Source organism: Dunckerocampus dactyliophorus, chromosome 21, assembly GCF_027744805.1.
Source record: "Dunckerocampus dactyliophorus isolate RoL2022-P2 chromosome 21, RoL_Ddac_1.1, whole genome shotgun sequence".
Taxonomy (NCBI): Eukaryota; Metazoa; Chordata; class Actinopteri; order Syngnathiformes; family Syngnathidae; genus Dunckerocampus; species Dunckerocampus dactyliophorus.
In genome coordinates, this window is record NC_072839.1 from 851,467 (window position 1) to 872,465 (window position 20,999).

General features: G+C 42.3%; 1 protein-coding gene across 2 annotated transcripts in view; it reads right to left on the bottom strand.

Annotated features, from left to right (window-relative positions):
* The window catches only part of LOC129173819 (NEDD4-like E3 ubiquitin-protein ligase WWP1), a 25,459-nt gene extending 4,460 nt beyond the window's left edge, over positions 1-20,999 (bottom strand). The window contains exons 1-24 of one of the 2 annotated variants that reach the window (XM_054764995.1): positions 20,294-20,428; positions 18,209-18,265; positions 18,002-18,093; positions 16,711-16,849; positions 16,388-16,512; positions 16,150-16,302; positions 15,608-15,680; positions 14,682-14,863; positions 13,980-14,412; positions 13,711-13,806; positions 13,286-13,460; positions 11,368-11,422; positions 11,041-11,125; positions 8,473-8,601; positions 7,923-7,995; positions 7,776-7,847; positions 7,560-7,648; positions 6,307-6,466; positions 4,334-4,467; positions 2,225-2,365; positions 2,009-2,129; positions 711-815; positions 367-463; positions 206-278 (exon numbers count right to left, since the gene is read on the bottom strand). In XM_054764995.1, the coding sequence (XP_054620970.1) occupies positions 206-278; positions 367-463; positions 711-815; positions 2,009-2,129; positions 2,225-2,365; positions 4,334-4,467; positions 6,307-6,466; positions 7,560-7,648; positions 7,776-7,847; positions 7,923-7,995; positions 8,473-8,601; positions 11,041-11,125; positions 11,368-11,422; positions 13,286-13,460; positions 13,711-13,806; positions 13,980-14,412; positions 14,682-14,863; positions 15,608-15,680; positions 16,150-16,302; positions 16,388-16,512; positions 16,711-16,849; positions 18,002-18,071 (2,780 nt within the window). In that variant the 5' untranslated portion in view covers positions 18,072-18,093; positions 18,209-18,265; positions 20,294-20,428. Of the gene's footprint in view, positions 1-205; positions 279-366; positions 464-710; positions 816-2,008; positions 2,130-2,224; positions 2,366-4,333; positions 4,468-6,306; positions 6,467-7,559; positions 7,649-7,775; positions 7,848-7,922; positions 7,996-8,472; positions 8,602-11,040; positions 11,126-11,367; positions 11,423-13,285; positions 13,461-13,710; positions 13,807-13,979; positions 14,413-14,681; positions 14,864-15,607; positions 15,681-16,149; positions 16,303-16,387; positions 16,513-16,710; positions 16,850-18,001; positions 18,094-18,208; positions 18,266-20,293; positions 20,429-20,463 lie in introns of those variants that run through there. The other variant, XM_054764994.1, reaches the window with a different exon arrangement.

The following is a 20,999-nucleotide window of genomic DNA, read 5'->3' on the forward strand; positions in this document are numbered from 1 at the left end:
ACAAGTCAGCAACAGTGTAACCTCTAACTCTAATTGTATGAACTAATGTGCATGTGAATGACCGTCATACAGTCTTTGGCTTCTTTGGAACCAAAATTAGGTTCTGGGGATCCAAGATCCATCAGGTTTGTGGAACAAATTGTGTCCGACCTTGGAGGTTCCACCGTATCCTCAATAGTAAGAATTGGCAGAGCGATCCACTCACCATGTGTGGCTCCTGGGAAGCCATGTTTCCTTTCCCACCTTCTCAATGCAGAACTTCTGAGGCCCGTTACTTCCTACAGAGCCAAAAAAAAAAAAAAAAAAGCTAAGCAAGGAAACTAACAAAATGTGTAATTACGAGCAGGATGTGCGTCCCCCGCTGACCCATGAGCTCAGCAAAGCCGCCGAGAGGAAGCCTGCAGGTTCCAGTGACGAACTGCATGAGGCGCAGACGCACTTCATTGTCTACTTCTTTCACCAGCTGCAGGAGAGGAAGGAGGAAAAGACGCAGGATCATTTAGACACAATGCCAGAGCAACGTTAATTAACCCCACGCTTTTTAGTCTCATCAGCAATTACCAGGAAACATGAAATAGTCCATGGGCATGACTCCCAATGTTTGAGACCAACCACTCCTTTTTATTTTTACTAAGCATCAGGATGGTACATGACTACGAATGGGAGGAAAGTAAGATACATTTAGGACATGGGCAGGTGAGTGACGGTACCTGCCAGAACCAGATGATCTGTTTACTGTTCCTGGTGTAGTGGCGATACACCGTATTCCTCTGCCAGTCCTGCAGGTCTACCTCTTGCATGCCACACAGCATCACCTTAATCACACAAGCACATGCACAGTGCATGAATGACAAGTGCAGCAACACCAAAAAGGACAATCATTTGCTGATTCAAGTGATTGTGCCTATTTGTAGGCAGCGCTAAACTACACTGGCATTGGCCAAGGATGTATCAATGGTGATTGTGCATGGTCACCAGCTTCTACGTGAAAGTAAGGACCCAACATGGCCAAGCAGCTGATGATAATGTTGCTTTAGACAGTACCAGTCTTTTCTAAAAAAGACACATGACAGTTTATATCAGAGGTCCAGACTAACTTTTTAAAAATTATTATTATTATTTTTTTTTTTACAAGGAGCACAGTGGCCCCTAACTGAACATTTTCATAGCACAAGCAGAAAATTTAGGGGTGCACGCCAAAAAAAATCGGCTTGCAAAGTAAATATTCCTAACATTTGCACTGTATTAATGATCAGCACTTGAACAATAAATGGCAACTGTGTTCTCTATCCACACCGCTTCTGTCCCTAGCTCCTGGAAGGGCTCAGGTTGTTAAGTGACACTTTAAAAAGTAAGCTAGGACGTACCCATCAACGTGCTAGCCACGTGTAGCTTCCCCGTGGGACAAAAGCGAGCGCCAGACTAACTGCATTGCTTGTAGACAAAATGAGGAGTCCGGAGACCAGAGGCTAGGCAGAAAACTAGCTAGCTAGCTTGCTGCCACCAGTGAGGCAGAGTGACAGCCAGGCAAAGTGTGTAAACAAAGATGTCAGAAAAGTCCAACGGCAATGAGATTGACGCACACATGCATCCTTACGCTTAGACTGGGACAAGCTCTCATTTATTTTTTTAATTTTTTATTCTCACAGTAATAAGGGACAAAGTGCATCCCTTGTCAACCCAATATGGGACGTGTGCTTTTCTCTGTTCACACATGCGCCAGTCGAGGAAAGATTTACACTTTTAGTGGCAAAATACAACCACTGAGTTGCAGTCTGGAGCCCTGTACATTGGCTTAGTAGAAATGATGGTTTAGTATACTGGCTTAGTATAAATGAGTTTTTTTTCCCACTAACATCACCAGTCTCAAATTCCATCAAGAAGAGAAAGCTGTGGATGGAGTACAGAATGCTAAAAAGTTAGAAACAAGTCCACTGAAAGTCAACAGAGGTTATTTCCATGCCACAAATGAGGGTCCGGCACAATCAGGAATGATAATGGCGCTTACCTCCAGCTCCTTTTCATCAAAATACTGCAGCCACTGAAGCGGCACCACCTCATTAAACCCATCCAGGAACGCTTTGGTTTGACCTTCAACACCACGGGAGAACCTCCACTCGGCCATTAAACTGTAAGCCACACGGCACATTTGGAAAATGTAACACATGGCAAATGATGCCGGAGGGCACATTCCTGCTCACAAAACATTAACAAGTGTCTGAACCTGATGTACTCTTCCTTGTTCTCCTCGGTGACTAAGACATTGGCGCCATCCGGTTTGAGGTCATGGGATGTGATTTTGCCTAAGATTTCCATGTCCACTGAGAAGTACATCTCCAGACCACACTCCTCTATGTTGTTGTCCCTGAGGAAAAATGGGCTTGGCGTCAACATCGGCACTACAGATGCATGATCTTTTATTTTCTTTTTAAACAGATACCGATAACCTTCTGCTTCTCAAGACTGATATGGTACAGATAACGTAACTTTTTTACATTTTTTTATATCAAATATCATGACATAACTACTACCGCATCACTACTAACAGGAGAACCAGAGTATAGAGAGGGAGGAGCCACCTGGCGTGGCCCAGCAAGATGCACTGTATTCGGGCACACACTCTAAGCAGCTTTTGGACACCATGGACGTCTCTGGCAAACCTTTTACACTTCTCAAACATCACGGTGCTGTCGTTTCAAGTAGCTGATACGTTTCTTTGTGTGCTCGATGTTTTTTTCCCCCTTGATCGTGGATAATTTGGTACAACGAGCATGAAAAATGTCATCCTCGGAAAGTGAATGTTTGTTTTCAAGTGAGCTCAAGGGAAGTTACGACAGGCCTTTAATGTCACAGGCAGGAGAAAAAAGGAGCGCTTGATTTGGTCATCCGCACAATCTCACCTCACTGGAGCATTTTTTTTTTTTAAATGATGGGTTATAGGAGCTATTTTTAATGTTATCAAATTTATGTCTGTGTAGGCTCTCAGTCGTACAGGAGTTGTCCATCGAGGGAAAGGCTTCTTGAGACGTCATCTGTACTTCTGTGAAGAAGGTGTCGGATGTTTCGCTCCTCATCCGAAGAGCTTCGTCAGCGAACTAACAAGTGCTGGTAGCCTAGGCCTTTAAATACAGTAAGAGTGGGCGGAATTGGTGTGCCAATGCCCTCCTCCTATTGGTTCCTTACACTAAGACTGGGAGGAGTGGTGGTCTAATCCTCTCCTCCCATTAGCACCTCCGATCAAAGGGAAGTGTAGCTCCCTGTAGTTGGGTATGAACGACTCTGATACTGGCTCCTTAGCATCTATTGTTATGGCTCGGCCCTGGCTCCACCTCATTTGCAAGACTAAGAGCTGTGGGTTTTGGTCTCAGTAACCTGCTGAACACAGGGTCCAAATTAAACCTCAAGCCACCATTCCGATTCAATGATGGGTTCTGTTGTTTGACAAAAATAGCTTCCTTTACTCCTCTTTCAAACCATCTGTTGTCTTTGGCCAAAATCTTTACCTCGCTGTCCTCAAAAGAGTGATTGGTTGCTTTAAGGTGTAGATGTACTGCTGATTGAGGACCACTAGAATTGTCCCTACACCTTAAAGCTACCAATCACTCTTTTGAGGACAGCGAGGTAAAGATTTTGGCCAAAGAAAACAGATGGTTTGAAAGAGGAGTAAAGGAAGCTATTTTTGTCAAACAACAGAACCCATCATTGAATCGGAATGGTGGTTTGAGGTTTAATTTGGACCCTGTGTTCAGCAGGTTACTGAGACCAAAACTCACAGCTCTTACTCTTGCAAATGAGGTGAAGCCAGGGCCGAGCCAGAACAATAGACGCTAACGAGCCAGTATCAGAGTGGTTCATACCCAACTCGGGGAGAGACACTTCCCTTTTATCGGAGGTGCTAATAGCAGGAGAGGATTAGACCACTACTCCTCCCAGGTTTAGTGTAAGGAACCAATAGAAGGAGGGTGTTGGCACACCAATTCCGCCCACTCTTACTGTATTTAAGGCCTAGGCTACCAGCACTTATTAGTTCGCTGACGAAGCTCTTCGGATGAGGAGCGAAACATCCGACACCTTCTTCACAGAAGTACAGATGACGTCTCAAGAAGCCTTTCCCTCGTTATCAAATTTATCGAAATGATGTCATAATTCCCTCAGATCGGCCAGATAATTACTGTGCACCCCTAATCTGCACTCAAAATGATTCCTTGTGATTTTGTTAATTTGTAAACTTGTAGTAGTGTGCAATAAATCTAAAAAGCATAAACGTTATCAGCCGTTCTCCAGCATGTTTGTTTCTAGCACTAACAGACACTGACAGAGAAAAAATACTCACCTGATCCATATGAGTGAGTTGTAGAACTCAGGGTCAATGGACTCTAAATCCTTGAGGAGAAGCTTCTTGTTGAGCATGCGTTTGTAGAAGGGTAGGGAGAAGCCGGTGTCGATAAACTTTCCATGGAAAAGTGCCTGAGACGTGAAAGAGTCAATACACCATGTTGCACATCTTAGTCACACAAGTGAATATCTTAAAAACTAAAGTGAAAATGGTTCATGAAATGAAGTGGACTAATTCATTATAGACGGGGATGTTGTAGGAAATATTTCAGGTTAGAACATGTCAAGTAGTGATGTGCCCATCAATACTGAAATATCGATACTTCCCATACCAGCTCTTTATGCTGGAGCCGTGTGTGAATTGTGAATAAAGTTTTCATTCTTATAGCAGCTCTTAATAACTGGTTTTATGATTTTCTTTTTCTATTGTTTAAAATACCATGTTCACATATTTGCTATGATTCTGTTATCTGTTTTTTCAGGTTTTGTGTATTAGCTTGGCTACATGGTAATATCACTGATCTGTATAATATATCTGGATAGCTCATACGTTGCACCCGCCCGTGCAAGCCACTGAAGCCAAAGAGACGCAATCTTACCACTCACATCTTGACTACATTGGCACAGCGTACATAGTGTACAAAGCAGATGAAGAGGCTAACAGAACATCTATATTTGACATTAAAAAGCGGGGAGATTCTCCCATTCCTTCAAGTAACGCAACCTTTGTCCCTTAAAAACCATTTGATACGTTATTCTCTATCTTTTGGCTATATTAAATGTACTTTTTCCCCTTCCAATTCTCATTGCCTTTGGGACAAAATTCTACTGTGCACCCTGGCTCAGCACTCCCCTATAGCAATGATAGTTTTACTCCTCTAGAAAGAGATTTTCAATTGAACTGCATATCCCATCCCTTTTTTCCACTAAAATCCATGGTCATGATCCTTTACTTTTTATTTTACTTTCATACAATTCACTATGCTCTCGTCTGTACAAAATATGAATCATAAAAGTGAGTGACTTTGGACAAGTTTAAAAATCATTTAACATTTTGATGATTTTTTTTCTGATTTTTTTTGTTTGTGTTATGAAATAGAAATAACCTCTTTTCTGATATAGAAATATATTTGAACAAAAACCAGAGGAATAATATGTGATAGCCATAATGTGTAATAACCATAAACACATACACAGAAAACAACAACACTGGAACAAAACCATATGCTTTGGGTAAGACAATACGTTGTTAGCAATCTCAAACATACCGGTATGCATGTTCAGTAATCTTATTTTCCAAAACATATCATATGAATGGATCCTTTTACGTCAGTCATTCAGCAGCAAAAAAAAAAGGTTGTTTATCCAAATGAAGGGTCATGCCGGGTCAATTGTATGCAAACTGGCTTGCTAACTGCACTGTATACAATGCCTGGTAAGCATCATGGAAGCACTGAGATTCTCCCATTCCTTCAAGTAACGCAACCTTCGTCCCTTAAAGAAATACATATATCACGATATAACAAAAAAGTACGTACATTTCCTCTTAGCTATTATAGACCTATATCAACCTATCAATTCTGGACATACATTTAATCAGAGGAATTTTACACAATCGAAAATATCTGAGAGATCGACAGTGCAAAACCCTTAAATGATCAATCATAAATCTACATTTCAATCATACTTACATGTGAAATGTTCATCCACAGCCTTTGAACTGGCGATTTGTGCAGTTAATAGCTGCACATGCAGGCATCTTAAGGCAAAATTTATGTCCAATCCGAATTAATAAAAGAAGTTCACCACGAATGCAAAAGCTTGTCCGAGAAGTGTTTCTTGCGAGTAGCAATATGGCGGCCGCGTGGCTTCACAAGTCATCGCCAATGAGCTATCCAGATATATAATACAGATCAGTGGGTAAAATACTGTACACGTGTCATGGGATTAGGATTGCTTGTGTGTGCATACCATTGCAATAAACCGGCCTATGAAGCAGAAGTAGGAAAGGTGGTCTGGGTTGATAGCAGAGGCCGGGTTGATCTGCAGACAGTAGTTACTCTTGCCAGCGTACTCAAACAGGCAGTACATGGGGTTCAACACTTCATGGGACAACAGGAAGAACCACTCTCTGAAGAAGAGTCAGAGGGCACAAAAAGAATTCAGTAAAAATATTATTAAAAAAAACACAGTGTGAGTCTACTTGGGATGTAAATATATTTGTTAGACAATTCGATATGCGTGTAGATACACGTTACAATACCATTCAAAAACGATATATTTTAACAACAGAAAAATTCCATACAATTCGACACAATGCACAAAAGATTTGATTCGATTCAATGGTTACATTTGTTGATGTAGACAGGAATGTTACTTTATAAAATAAAGAAGCCAATTGTATTACAGTATTTTGAAAAGGCACATCATCTGTCAGGCAGGGGTCCCTAACTACCTGACCGTGGGAAATGTTCAGGCGCAATGATAAAAAAAAGTTGGAAATATGGGCAATTATTTTATTCCAAAAATAATACGCAGTTAGAAATCCCATCTTTTTTATGTTTAAGTTGTTTGTTGCGAGCGGGGACTTGTCCCACTTTGGACAGTCCTTGAAGGCCCCGTCTACCATTCTCCCCCGCTGCACATATATACTACTATATTGTATTTTTGCTCCCAAATGCTGATACTATGTGGTAATGCATGAAGGTAAGCTGTGATGACTGCTAATGTGCATATTTGTTGGTGCACCTCTCTGAAAAACAAAATCCAGGTGGAGGTGGCTCTGTATTTACTTTGTGCTTTTAATTTGACGTTGTTCCTGTCTTAGTTTTACACAATACATCATAAGTAAGAGCAATTAGATGGCTATAATGTGCGTAAGTTTTGCTGATGTGTGACCAGCTAGCATGCTGCTAATGCTGTTTACCTTCATTCTGGTCTTCAGTCATGCTAAGATACGGAACATGCGTGACAATCCTTTCACCAGCAGCCCAGCCTTTCGCGTTGTTTCATAGATGGACTGTTGCTAGTATTGCGATACCGGGTGCATGTCTCTGCAATCCGTTCATCAACTGGAAGATGTATGGCTGATTCTTAATCATTCAGGAGGCTGCTACCCATGCAGCTGTATCTCTCACTCAAATCGGACATCCGGTCGCATCGGATTATGGTTCACAACTGTACCGTCTAATGTAGAGTGCTTTGCATTTCCAGAACTGTTTTACCGTGCTAAGCCTCCATAATCAAGACCCTCCTCGCCTCTGAAGATGACGTAAAGTCTCCGTCTCAAGTCGTAAGGTTTCAGGGCCATAATCTACAGACACACACCACAAACATGTAGCATTGGTAACAATGTTTTCACCATGTGTGTTCACAGCACTGAAAACTAGCAGTTAGACAGTAGTACTTGTAGTACTACAAGAGTACTAGCATCCATTGACCTGCTGGAATGAGTCCTCAAACAGCGTCTGTCTGGAGACTGTGATCTTCACGTGGCTGGGGAGAGCATTGGACTGGGGGACAAACACAAAACAACAGGATGTTTAACTGGGATTGGATTTTTTTACAGTTGTAAAATAAAGACTAACCTGGCACAAGTACCGAAAATGTGCAAGTTTCCATCGGAAGCTGCGCTCGTACGCAATCTGCGGGCCTTTGGTGCTGAACAAAGAAAGCCGTTAAAAAGTTATTATTATTTTATTTGTCCAGAAACAACTGCTCTTCTCGCAATTAATATCTTTTGGATAAATGTGATCATGCAGGTTCTGTTTGAGAACAAATATTCACTGACTAGTCAAGAAAACATCACATTTCAACAAATGCAATGAATGAAATGTGGAGTAAAGCCATTGAAACTTCAATCACTTCCCAACCACTGTGCCACGGCACACCAAAATGATCCACTTTCATTGACTTGGTCTGAAAATGATGATTCTATATTACAGTGGCAGGAAAAAACAATGAAATGCTCTCCAACTAGATGGCAGACAGTAAAGACTTAGCTTGCATATCCACCAGTTGCATTCAAACAACATTTTTCAAGATTTTTCTAACGTGGAACATGTGCCTTGGCTCAGTAAAGGTTGAAAAGCAGGTGTAAAGTACACTAATGCTGGTGCATTTAGAAGGGGTTCTTACACAGAAGACTTTCCAGTACGGGGATCACTAAACGTGGTGGTTCTGGTGTTGTGATCTACAAAATATCGAACCCCTTCCCTTGTGTAGCGGATCTCCCAACCCTCAGGTAGAGGGTCTTCATTCTGTAGCCTGAAACACAAATACAAAGTAGACATGGATCATCTAACATGCTGCCTTAATAAATCTGCACATTTTTTACCTTAATATCTAGTCGTGTTGTTTCTATACTGTATTATTGTTTGGAACCTCCTTGTATATTAAATATTCATAATGATAAATCACCATCATTATTACAGTCATCCCTCACAATATCACGGTTTCATTATTTCATTATCACTCCCGCGTTGTATCGTGCTTTTTCAAAAATGAATGAATAAATGATCACTGTCTCATGGTGGAATATGGCCTCATCCCGCATCATTTTCACATCAGCTGCAATACATTTATTCACCTTTTGTTTTCCAAGTGTACAGTGTGTGTGGCCACATGACAATATAGAGAAGAATTGTTTTACGTTTTTGAGTAGAAGGTTATTGTTTGCTTAATGCATCATTTTTGGCCATTCGACAGTTTACTAGATTTGCAAATTGTAATAATTGTGATTTTGTAAATAAAGAGTTTGTGTTCTCTTAGGATGATCCTAAGTGACCTTTTTTGTAGCATAGTGAGTGAGTGAAGTGCACTTTTATACAGTAGTTATTACCCCATAACTCCCCACAATAAGGTAGATATGGTGACATCAGTGAACAGTAGAGAGCATGTAGTGCTTTTTGGTCTACAACTAATTTTGCTTCATTCAGTATCGAGGTGTTTCTTGCCACTTTATGTTGTACATTTTCATGTGAGATTTCCAGGTCATCTTCTCGTCGATTATAACCCTGAGAAATGTATTTTCGTTCACCCTGTCAGCGTCTACACCACATGTGTGACCACATGAGGGCCGAGACACTGCAAGGTTTCTCTCCAACCAGCCTCTCCGGCAGGCGATTTCATTGATGAGCTCCTTCCCTCAAACTGAAGGTGTTTATCATTCAACCACCTGCTTTAGTGACCGGCTGGAAAGAAAGCCCGTAGTATCTCAGCCCTCACTGGCACGACTTTGACACCTCTGGTCTACACCACCAATTTGTATTTGCTCATACGCTTCCTTTTTGCACTTACCAAATAGCATTACTTTAGTTTTACTTAGGTCTGTTTTGATCAAACCATCTTTTTAGTACAGTCACTTCATCTGTAATTTGTTGTACTTGCTCTGGTGTGCTGTCTCCAGAACACAATGCCGTTGTATCGTCTGCAAATAATACTAGCTTTAGTTCTTTCGGGACTTTACAGATATAAATTGAATGGTTTTGGTCCTAGGATTGAGCCCTGGGGTACGCCGCATGATATGTGATGTATATTCTCCTAGCTTCACATGTTGCCTCCTGTCTGCTAAGAGGCTTTGAACCCAGTTCAAGACTAACCCTCTGATTCCATAGCTTTCCAGTTTTGTGATTAGGATATCATGATTGATTGTGTCGAAAGCTTTTGTTAAATCATAAATACTGCAGCTGCACACTTTCTGTGATCTATAGCATCGGTAGTTTCCTCTGTAATTTCCATTAGTGCCATGGAAGTTGAAATGTTAGTTCTGCATCCGTACTGGCTATCTGCGAGTAACTCATTTTTATTTCTACATTTGTCCAACCTGTTGTTGAATAGCTTTTCAATGATTGTGGAAAATTGTGGTAATAAGGACATTGGTCCGTAGTTTGTCTCCATTTTTTCAAATTGGAACTACTTGAGCTATTTTCATTTTGTTAGGGAATTTACCAGTCTGGAATGATAGGTTACTAAAGGTACATTAGCGCTTGTGCAATTTAATTTATAACCCTTTTTATCGTTTCCATTTCTATTCTGTTGCAATCGGTTGATGTTTTTGCTTGAAATTGATTAACAATATTGATGATTTCCTTCTCTGTAACGTTAGTGAGGAACATGCGATTGGGATTCCTTTCCTCTACTGGTGGGTAATTTGGGATCTTTGTTTCCAGTTCCAGTCCAATATTTAAGAATTACCTCATTCATATTGTCATTTGTGATATTTCCATCTGTGAAATAATGAGGGTAGTCTGCTTTCTGAACACCATTCCCTGCAATAGTGTTTAGGATGCCCCATATTATAGAGTAATACAAATGTAAGGGTGCCTATAGGGGTGTCAGGTCATGTCTTTAGGGCTCTAATAATGTTCAAAAACTTATTTAGAAGATTGTAAACAGGGTTTGTATGCCATAACTACCAAAATATTCCATTTGTTAATACTGAATCCTAAATTCACTTATCGAGGTTGGGTCATGCCGTAAACGAGGGAACACTATACTTCATGACAGTACATAGGGAAGTGAAGAAGAGCTTCAGAAGCTCAACAGGTGTTCATATCAAGTCTGACGAAAACATTTTCTTTTACAGTGGAACCCAGATTCACCCAGATGGGACAGTTTGACCTTGGAACAAATGAATTTGCTTACGGGAAAAAGGTATTAAATGACAACAATCTCCCAGACTGTGATTATCTTGTCTGAGCTCACCCTTGAGTGCGGGGGTCTTCCCACTGTGTTGTCTTGGTGTTGTGGTTGACAAAATACACTCTGTCATTGGAGTCCACACGCCTCTCTGGAAATGATACAAACAACAAAGCCATGAGTATCTTCAGAAAAAGGGACAGGAGGCCTCCTGGTGGGACAGCCTGAATGTGATATCACTGACTAATAGAAGAATTAAGACCAAGTAGCAAGCTCATCTGTAAACAGCAGTGATACAGTGAAGTGGATTGACAATAACACGACTCAAACAAGGTAAGGTAGCATTTTTGTGTTTGTTTTTTATATATCAAATGAAAAACTGCGTTAACTCACCCCAACCAGGAGGAAGGGGGCCAAGAGGATCATTCTCAGCCGACATCATAGATGCCTGGGGGTGAGGGATGTGCACGTACTATTTACTGCATTTCATTTCATTGTTTTACAATTGTGACATAATTCTGTGCAGTAAAAGATGGAAAGTACAGACCCTTTCCAAAAAATTTGAATGTCATGGAAAAGTTGTTTAATTTCCATAATTCCATTCAAAAAGTTAAACTTTCATAGATTATAGATTCAGGGCCCACAATTTAAACGATTTCAAGTATTTATTTGTTTATTTTTACATAATTTGGGCTTCCAGCTCATTAAACCCACGAAAACAGGAATTCAAAAAATTAGAATACTGTGAAGAAATCAGCCCAAATTTTGCAGGGCATGAATGTTCTAAACTGAGTGTCACACACTAATCATCTACTAAACTCAAATCACCTGCACAGGCTTCCCCAGGTGTCATTAAATTGCTTCAGTTTGGTTCAATTGTCTCAGTTGGGTTCAATATGGGGAAGACTGCAGACATGACAACTGGCCAGAAGACCATCATTGATACCCTCCATAGGATGGGTAAGCCACAAAAGTTCCTAGCTAAGGAGGCTGGTTGTTCACAGAGTGCTGTGTCCAAGCATATCAATGGAAAGTCTAGAGGAAGGGCAAAATGTGGCAGGAGAAGATGCACCAGCAAAAGAGATGACCGTGGGCTTCAGCGGATTATCAAACAGGGAAGATTCAAGAATCTGGCAGAGATCCAGAAAGAGTGGAATGAGGCGGGAGTCACAGCTTCAAAAACCACCACATTCAGACGCATCCGGGAGATGGGCTACAACTGTCGGGTTCCTCGGGTCAAGCCACTTCTGAACCTGAGCCAACGTAGGAAGCGTCTCCACTGGGCCAAGGAGAAGAACTGGACTGTTGGCCAGTGGTCCAAGGTCCTCTTTTCCGATGAAAGTAAAGTGTGCCTTTCATTTGGGAGTCACGGTCCAAGGGTTTGGAGGAAGACTGGTGAGGAACAGAACCCAAGCTGCCTGAGGTCCAGTGTGAAATATCCACAGTCCGTCATGATTTGGGGTGCAATGTCCGGTGCAGGTGTTGGTAAACTCTGCTTTCTTAAATCCAAGGTCACCGCAACAGTCTACCAGCATGTTTTAGAGGACTTCATGATTCCTTCTGCTGAGGATCTGTATGGAGATGCAGATTTCATCTTCCAGCAGGACCTGGCCCCTGCCCATACCGCCAGAAGCACCAAAACCTGGTTTGATGCCCATGCCATCACAGTGCTTGACTGGCCAGCCAACTCAGCGGACCTAAACCCCATTGAGAATCTATGGGGTATTCTCAAGAGGAAAATGAGGGGCACCAAACCCAACAACAAAGAAGAGCTGACAGCAAGCATCAAGGAAATCTGGGCTTCCATAACTCCCAGGCAATGCCACAGGCTGATTGCTTCAATGCCACGTGGCATCGAGGCAGTGATTAAGGTAAAGGGATTCCCAACCAAGTATTGAAGATTGACATATCGTTTTGAAAGTACCATATTTTGATTGATTTGATGTGAACCTAATTTCTTTCTTTTTTTTCTCCTGCAAAAACTGAGAAGTAAATGGTGATTTCTTCACAGTATTCTAATTTTTTGAATTCCTGTTTTCATGGGTTTTATGAGCTGGAAGCCCAAATTACGTAAAAATAAACAAATAGGTAAGCACTTGAAATCGTTTAAATTGTGGGCCCTGAATCTATAATCTATGAAAGTTTAACTTTTTGAATGGAATTATGGAGATTAAACAACTTTTCCAGAACATTCAAATTTTTTGGAAAGGGTCTGTATGTTATACATTTAAATAGCTGTCAAACACTGAAGTAATCATGGAACTGGATGGTGGTATCAGTGCAGCAGGAAGTGAGAATAAAACTGTCTTACAGAGTAGAGGTATCTCTGGTTAAACTGGTGCATAGCTCCCTGCAGCTGGCTGCGTTGACTCTGCCACTGTTCAAAATTGCGGACCGACTCCATTGTGGGGCGCTGCCACGTGGTGGTGCGGGTGTTGTGGTCCACGTAATAGATCCTGCCCCGGTCGTCTACTCGCCGCTCCCATCTAATATGGAGAGGGAGATTTTAGTATAGGATTGGATTTTTTTTCACTGCGTGACCAATGGATGGTGTACTTGTTCCTCTCTTTGAGCGACACATGACATTTTATAATGGCTAGAACGTAAATACACACACACACACACACACACACACACACAGTACAAAGGCAAACATACTGGTGTGGACACTGATCCAATTAACGTGGAAATGAAGAAACGGCTGCGGGCGGGGAGAAGAAAAAGATGCAGGATTACCCTGGTGGCAGCGGCTGTGGTCTTTCCCAGGTAGTAGTCCTGGTGTTGTGGTCTACATAGTATGTTCTCCCATGTGGGTCTTTCCTCTGCTCCCACCTGAGAGGCACAACAATATCTTATCAAAAAACGGTGCAAGCTGAGCAACGTTACTGTGCAAAAGATGCAGTCTTTACTGCCATGCTATTATTTTGAGATAGATCATCACTAAATAGCACTGTACAGTTTGGAATACAACAGGAGCAAATAGATAAGTGCTGCTGTTATTTTACCCAGGTGGAAGAGGATCTGAGGCCCCGCCTGCAGGCACCTGTTGTCTGGGTTTGGCTGCATCCGTTACGGTCGTAGCGCTACTATTGCTCCCACTGGCCACTGACACGTTTTCTTCTCCCATTGCTGGGGGGGAGGACAAAGATGATGGCGATGTTGTTGAGGCGGTGCCACTCTGTGCTGAGGAGGTGAACGTGGAGGAGGCAGCGGTGGCGGCGCCGGCGGCCACAGCGCTGTCACTCGGCTTTGCGGCAGGAGAGGAGGCTGGAGCCTGCGAGCGGGCAGACGCCGGCTGACATGTGACATTAGGCGCCATCTCAGAGTCGGGCTGGAGGGCGTCTGGGGTGCTGTCCTCGTGGTTTTCTACTTGAGGCAACACATCACCTGTTGTGTCAGGTGATGACCTGAGGGCAGTGTCACTGGACTCCCCGTTGGCTGCAGCCGGGGAACAATAAATATTGAAAATAAAACAGAAAGAACACTTTATAAAAGCCATCCACAATGCCCATGTTTTAGGGGGCACGCACACCTACACCAACTGGACGGGATGCTACAAAGTATCAAGTCAGCATAAGCAGCACATGGGATGAAGAGTTTGTTTTTGTTGTGAAACTACAATACAGTACTTCGTGTAGCACATATTCCAGCCATTACATATCAAGAGTGAGCACGTATTGGAAGTACCAAGTGTGGTTCATACTCACGAGTACGACTGGTTGCATCACTGGCTGAGGGTTGGTGGCTTGGGGTGGAGTTGGGCGTGATGTCGCCATTGATGATGTGGCCTAGGGAGGGGCTACAGGAACTGGAAGGCACCTGACTATCCACCCCGTTGGAGGCCGAACAGGAACCTGAGCGCAGGCCCAAGTCTGTCCCATTTACTGAGCTAGAGGTGGAAACAACTTGAGCATTTATCAGGGTGGGGGCATATGCTGTATGTGTAGTCACATCTTCAAGACACAATTTCAGTACTGCGGCAAATAAAGTACGTATGTACAGTATAATGCCATGGACAAGAGGACATCACCCCCTCATTAGCTTGTACCGTTATGCACATAAAATATAGGTTTTTCACGACATGGTGAAACTATGTGATCTGATACACGTGTTTCATTAACCCTTTTATCGATCACCCGTTTAAGTCAACATTACCAAAACTCTACAGGACTCAAGACATAGACATAGACATAGACAAAGACAAAAGAAAAGGGGTGATAAAGTATTTTTCAACCTACGGCAGTTTGTTGTTTGTTGTTGTTGTTTTTCTCCATTTGTGAAAAATTGAAATGGCTGCATTTTCTTACGTTGCAGAAGGGGTATGTAAGAAGGGCTGCTGTCTACTGCAAAAGTATTGAAGGCGAGTGGTGGTTCCATGCTAACATTAGCATAGTAGCCTTTTCAGCCATTTTTACACAAACAAACTTATGCAAACGCTTGGTGCTATCATGCTAACTATTAGCATGTTAACATTAGCATAGTAGCCTTTTTAGCCATTTTTATACGTACAAACTTATATAAACACTAAGTGCTATCATGCTAAGCATTAGCAGGCTAACAGTAGCATTTTTATAGGCACAAACTAAAACAATAATCCCAAGTCGCTTAAGGAGATTTAAACAGTCAATTTTACCTGTTGGCAGCCCTTGTAGAAGAGGAAGAGGATTCTCCATTTTCATGGATGGCATCACCATTCTGTTGGACTTCTGGAAAAGAGTGGAGGATATTAGCATATTAGCATATATAAGGGGAGAGTGAGTGAATAAGGTTGTCACTGTAAAAGCACTAAATAAAAACAGTCCATTATTATGACATGATTAGCAGTAGTAAGGTGATTCAAGTGTGAGTGGAACCTGAGTGTGAAGTGTGCATGTGGTGAGCCCTGAAGAGGTTGAGCAGTTTTATCAGAACTGGAAAAACATGACAAAAGGTGAGAAAGGAACGGCACTGATGGATGGTTCCTGCTGCGACACAATGGCTGCTCGTCAATATAGTTGTATGCAAATCACACTCATGATTGGCCCGTAAAATCCCCTTTCACGTTGTTTTAGGCCTTTTTAGGCCTTTCCCGGTGACTTCTACTGGTTGGTTGTTCCAACAACAATCTGAGAAAGAAATCCACCTTAAATGCCCTTTTACCAAATTAGACGAGAAAGTGAAAGCTGCTTAGCTTACTGGTGCCATTTGCTGCATTTCCATTGGTTAGTGGTGCCGGGTCCTCCGGGTCACTGTCGGCAAGTCCATCTAGGTAGACAGTCAGCTCCCCTGCAGGCACCACAACTCCCTTGTGATCGACACACAGCTTCAGCACCTCCTTCACGTTCTCCACTGTGGAGACCGATATGATCATCAATCTCTGAATCATCAGGTGACCCTGCTGATTGCTTCACACGTTATTGTTTTTTAATCTTACATTTCCTGTCATGCTGCTCCAACGCGTGCACCAGGTCCAGTGTGGCTTTGCCCAGCAGAGCATCTGCTTTCAGGGTGTGGTGACTCCATACTTTGAAGTCCACTTGGCTCCGTGGTGTTACATTCCTGACGGTTCAGGAACAGGGTTGAAGAAAAGTTAGCAACTGCATTGACAGAACGGACTTACTCCTTTGAAAATGTCCAAAAATAAGAGTAATTCTTCCAAGACGATGAAAGTAAAGCAGGTAAATGTGACTCGGCGTGGACATACTATGGAGATTAGTATCCAATGCTGACATCAGAGGTGCAAACGTTGCTTCTTACAGAGTTAACCTTTCATCCCATTTGGGACTGGATGAGCTGTGGGACTTGGCTGTGCGTCGCGACTCTCCGTCTGCTGTCACCTCCACGTAGATGGCCACTCCAAACAAGCTCTTCTTCCGCTTGATTTTGGCACAGGAAACTGGTGAAGAAAAACACACAAAAGATTATAAGACAAGATGTCACCTTTTAGCGGAAAAATGCACTTTTTTTTTTAAATTTAGCCCATCATCCGCAATCCTTGTGTGAGACATGAACACACGTCTTTCTCTTTTCTGTGCCTTCTAAAGATAGAAAAACAGGTAAAAAGAGGCAGGTAATGAATGCACGTAATGGGACGCATCTATTCCACCTAGAAAGGCTGCTATTAAAACACGTCCAAAAAGCTCCAACAAGGTTTAGTGGTTTTCTATCCATGCTGTGACTGTGTAGTAACAGGTACATTCATCATAACATGGAATACTTGCAGTACTTTGGGAACTAATTTGATTTCACATAGCAACATAGAAAGGAACGCTACACCTAGCATCAAAAACAAAAACACAGCAGCAGTGGCGGCAGCTCCAATATGTAGCGTTACCTTTGGCTAGCAGTCTGAGGCATTGTGGGCAGTGTGTGGTGAAGCTAGTCATTAGCCTGCTAGTAGCTAGCTGCTGTGGTGTGGCAAGGTGTCACTACGCCAGTAACGTAGTTCTTGGGCGTAACAATGTTAATAACAATAATAATAACAATGTGGTTCATATGCAGCTCACATGATGGAAATGGAGCCTTGTTGGCGCTTATGGAGGTTTTTTCAGAAGGCTTTATAGGCGGAATAGGTGCGTCCCATTACTGGCATTCTTTGCTGCCTCTTTTTAGCCGTTTTTATATCTTTAGAACACACAGGACAGTGAAAGACGTGTGTTCATGTCTCACATTAGGATTGAGGATGATGGGCAACATTCAAAGCGTTTGAAGGTAGCAATCGCCCAAAAGATAAATGGTTTACCACCCCAATGAATAAATATTCAATAACAGCGTTTTGAGCAATGAAGTGCGAGTGTCCTGCATGAATAAATACACTAGCTACCAACTGTAATGATAGATGCTAAAACCAAAGCAGGCAGTAGTGGACCAGCAGCTGTACTGGATAGAATACAGTATATGAGGAAGCTTGTACTATCTAGTCACCATGCAGTCATGCTCATGCAGTCATGTATGACCTCCCACAAGCTGTGATAACAAGGTACTGTGTTAGCTGTGTACAGTATACTGTATATGCAGTACGTTGCTAGCATATATAGCTTGGACCTACCAACTGCATGGAGCTGTGATGTTCCCCTGTGGTTATGGCTCGACTCTGCTCTCAGCGAGGCTGTGGCCATGTCCTACACCACAGTGGGAAACCTTCACACACACACACACACACACACACCACAGTACGGTTATAAACAAAAAGTTTCGGTATTGAACTGTACCATCAATGTGCGATGTGTCCTGCAGGATGCAATCATGTTCTCACAATTGATGTCTACTACTTGATGCTGCAGATCAGCCCACTGCGTGTCCCATGGTTAGTCTAAAAGAGAAAGGGAGGCATCTTTTAAATACAGCTTTCGACGGCCAAAACCCACCACTTCTGCTCAGCGCATAGTCTAAATATTTGTAAACACCATAGTTGCGGCACACAAACAGGTACGCCATGTTTGTCCCTTGAAGGAATTATGCATTATGCATTATTCATCTGCTCCAAATGTAACTGGCATCTAAACAGGAGTCCAGAACATTCAGAGAGAGACCTCCACTCCTCACCAACAAGTCATCATTGAAAGGTCAGAAAGGTCATCCTTCACCACGCCTCACTAATCATCTTTTTAAAAAAAAAAAAAAAAAAAAAAAAAAAAAGATTGCTGTTTCATGGTTGACTCCAGCCTATTATTAGCAAAAAAGACACACATTTAAGCTAATTTGACATACCCTTCGCCTAAATTAAGCATTGTCAAGCATAAAAATGGTTACTTGAACTAAAACACAAAGAGTGCACAGCATTAAAAGACGTTGATTCAATGTGGGACTCAACACTGGCCACTAGGTGTCACTAGTAACACAAACAAGACTCGAATGATCTCACAACAGGCACAAAAGTGACATAATCGTAATTACGTCATAATCTAGTTAAAACTCCGAACCATCCCACACTACTTCCTGTCCACACGTCCTGAAGACTTTTATTGCAGAACAAACAGCACAAGTCTTCTTTATGTCTTATTGTATTTACTACATTTGGTAATCGGAGTGCAATGGTGACTATAGGGGTGTTATTTAATGTTTAGAGGGCTCTAATCATGTTAAAAAAAGAGTGGTTAGACGGCCATAAACAGGCTTTCTGCGGTACACGGCGTTGGGAAGGGACTATGTATGCCCTCTGCCCCATACATGCTTCTTCAATACACAGGTCAGTGTGTGTGTGTGTGTGTGTGTGTGTGTTACATGGCCCGGGCATGAACGTACTTAGATGCTGAATGAACCAATAAAGTCATCTCCATTCACACATTGTTCCTCCTCACTTTGCCCGTCCCCATGCAAGCCTTGCCCGCCAGGTCGAGTTGGCTACGCTACCCTGGCCTGCACTCACTCGCAGTCATTCATCAGCTCACGGGAAGAGCGATTGCATTCACAAGTTCAACTTTCTTTTGACTTGTCAATATTACGTACATGAATGTAGTGTGGAGTGAGCATTATCTGTAGTCTATTTGTACAAAGTCCCCCCCATGAAGAACGTCAGAAAGTTTCTTTAAAGCAGAAGGACAAAATGAAGAGTGTAGTCAAATTATATTATTTTTTTAATGTGATTTCCTTTGACAAATCACTAAAAAACGTGTGTGAACAAAACAGAGAATGCAATCTGAGCTTTAAGTAAAAAAATAAATCAGGAAATTCACAACCGCGCAGCCATTGAGTTGCGCATGCGCAGTGTGACCAGTATACATGACTTGTAAATAAGACAAGTAAGATATGGCGATGTAGTTTGTTGTTTAAAAGAATAAACATTTTCTATATGAAATATATCCTTATTTATGTTGTGATGTGGCACAATATACAAAACAATTCATATGACATCAAACCAATGTTATTATCGCTGATGCTAGCAGCCGCTTGCTGTACTTTGGATACAAATCAACTGACCTGCTAACATTAGCTCCCAGTGCTCTCTTCAGCTGTCAGCGTCTTTTACAACACTTCGAGGGCTAAACTATGCAAATGTGAACCAATGTTTGAAACACCTTTGTTATAGTATTGTTAGTAACTGTCAAATGAGGAGTGCTAACGACATTATAGTGGTCGGCAACGAACGCTAAAGTCACCCAGATAGCTAGCTAGCTGTCAACAGTTAGCCACATTGTCGCTAACGCTATACAAAAACTGCTTCATTTCGCCTCCCCGTGTTTGATTACAGTAATCAATGGCCTCCATATGCAGCCAATGTGGCGATTGGTAACAAGGTGACCAAATGAAAATATATGTACACAATAGAACAGCAAAAAAACATAACAAATAGGTCAGCACACAGGGCTAATGTGACTTAAAGCGAGCCAGTGTTACTTACAAGACAGCTAGCCGGCTTGATAGCAAGCGTTAGCAGCGGTGCTAATCATTGGTCGTGGTACAGCTAGTCAAATGATTTTGTTGGATGCGGAAGTCAGTCTTTGTCAGAAATAATGACACCGCAAGGCAGTCGTTTGGTAACTACGCGTCAAACGTAAGACAGCCGCGTACCTCGCCCGTTTGTGTCTCGGCTCTCCCACACGCTGGGTTGGCGTCAAAGGCTCCTTATCGGTGCTGTTAAAGGCCTCCGTCCGTCTGCAACGGTTCTTCCTTCATCCTCGTCCACAACACACTAAAAGCTGCACAACGCAACACACTCCAAGCAGCAAAACACCGCGCGGTGTGATAACGGCACACACAGCACAGAACAGTCGCTGCCAAAGCCTGCACAATATGTTCATGCAAGAGATTACACAAACTCATGGACTTTTACCGGGCTCCACGAAACTTGTGTGTCTGTGTGTTTTAGTGCACTTGCAGCTACTTGCCAGAGTAAAGATCAAACACTTATTGAAAATAACATTTTCTGCTAAACGTAACAGGTCGGGATGTTTTTTTTTTTTTTTTTTTTAAGACAAGTGGCCATTTCTGCCATTTATGGGTCCAAACTGGACCCCTGGTGAGGGTGTGGAAGGTTTTCTTTTACCTTCCGGACCCGAAGGGTCCCCCTTACCGCTTTTATCGGAAAGCATCGCCTCAGAAAAGTG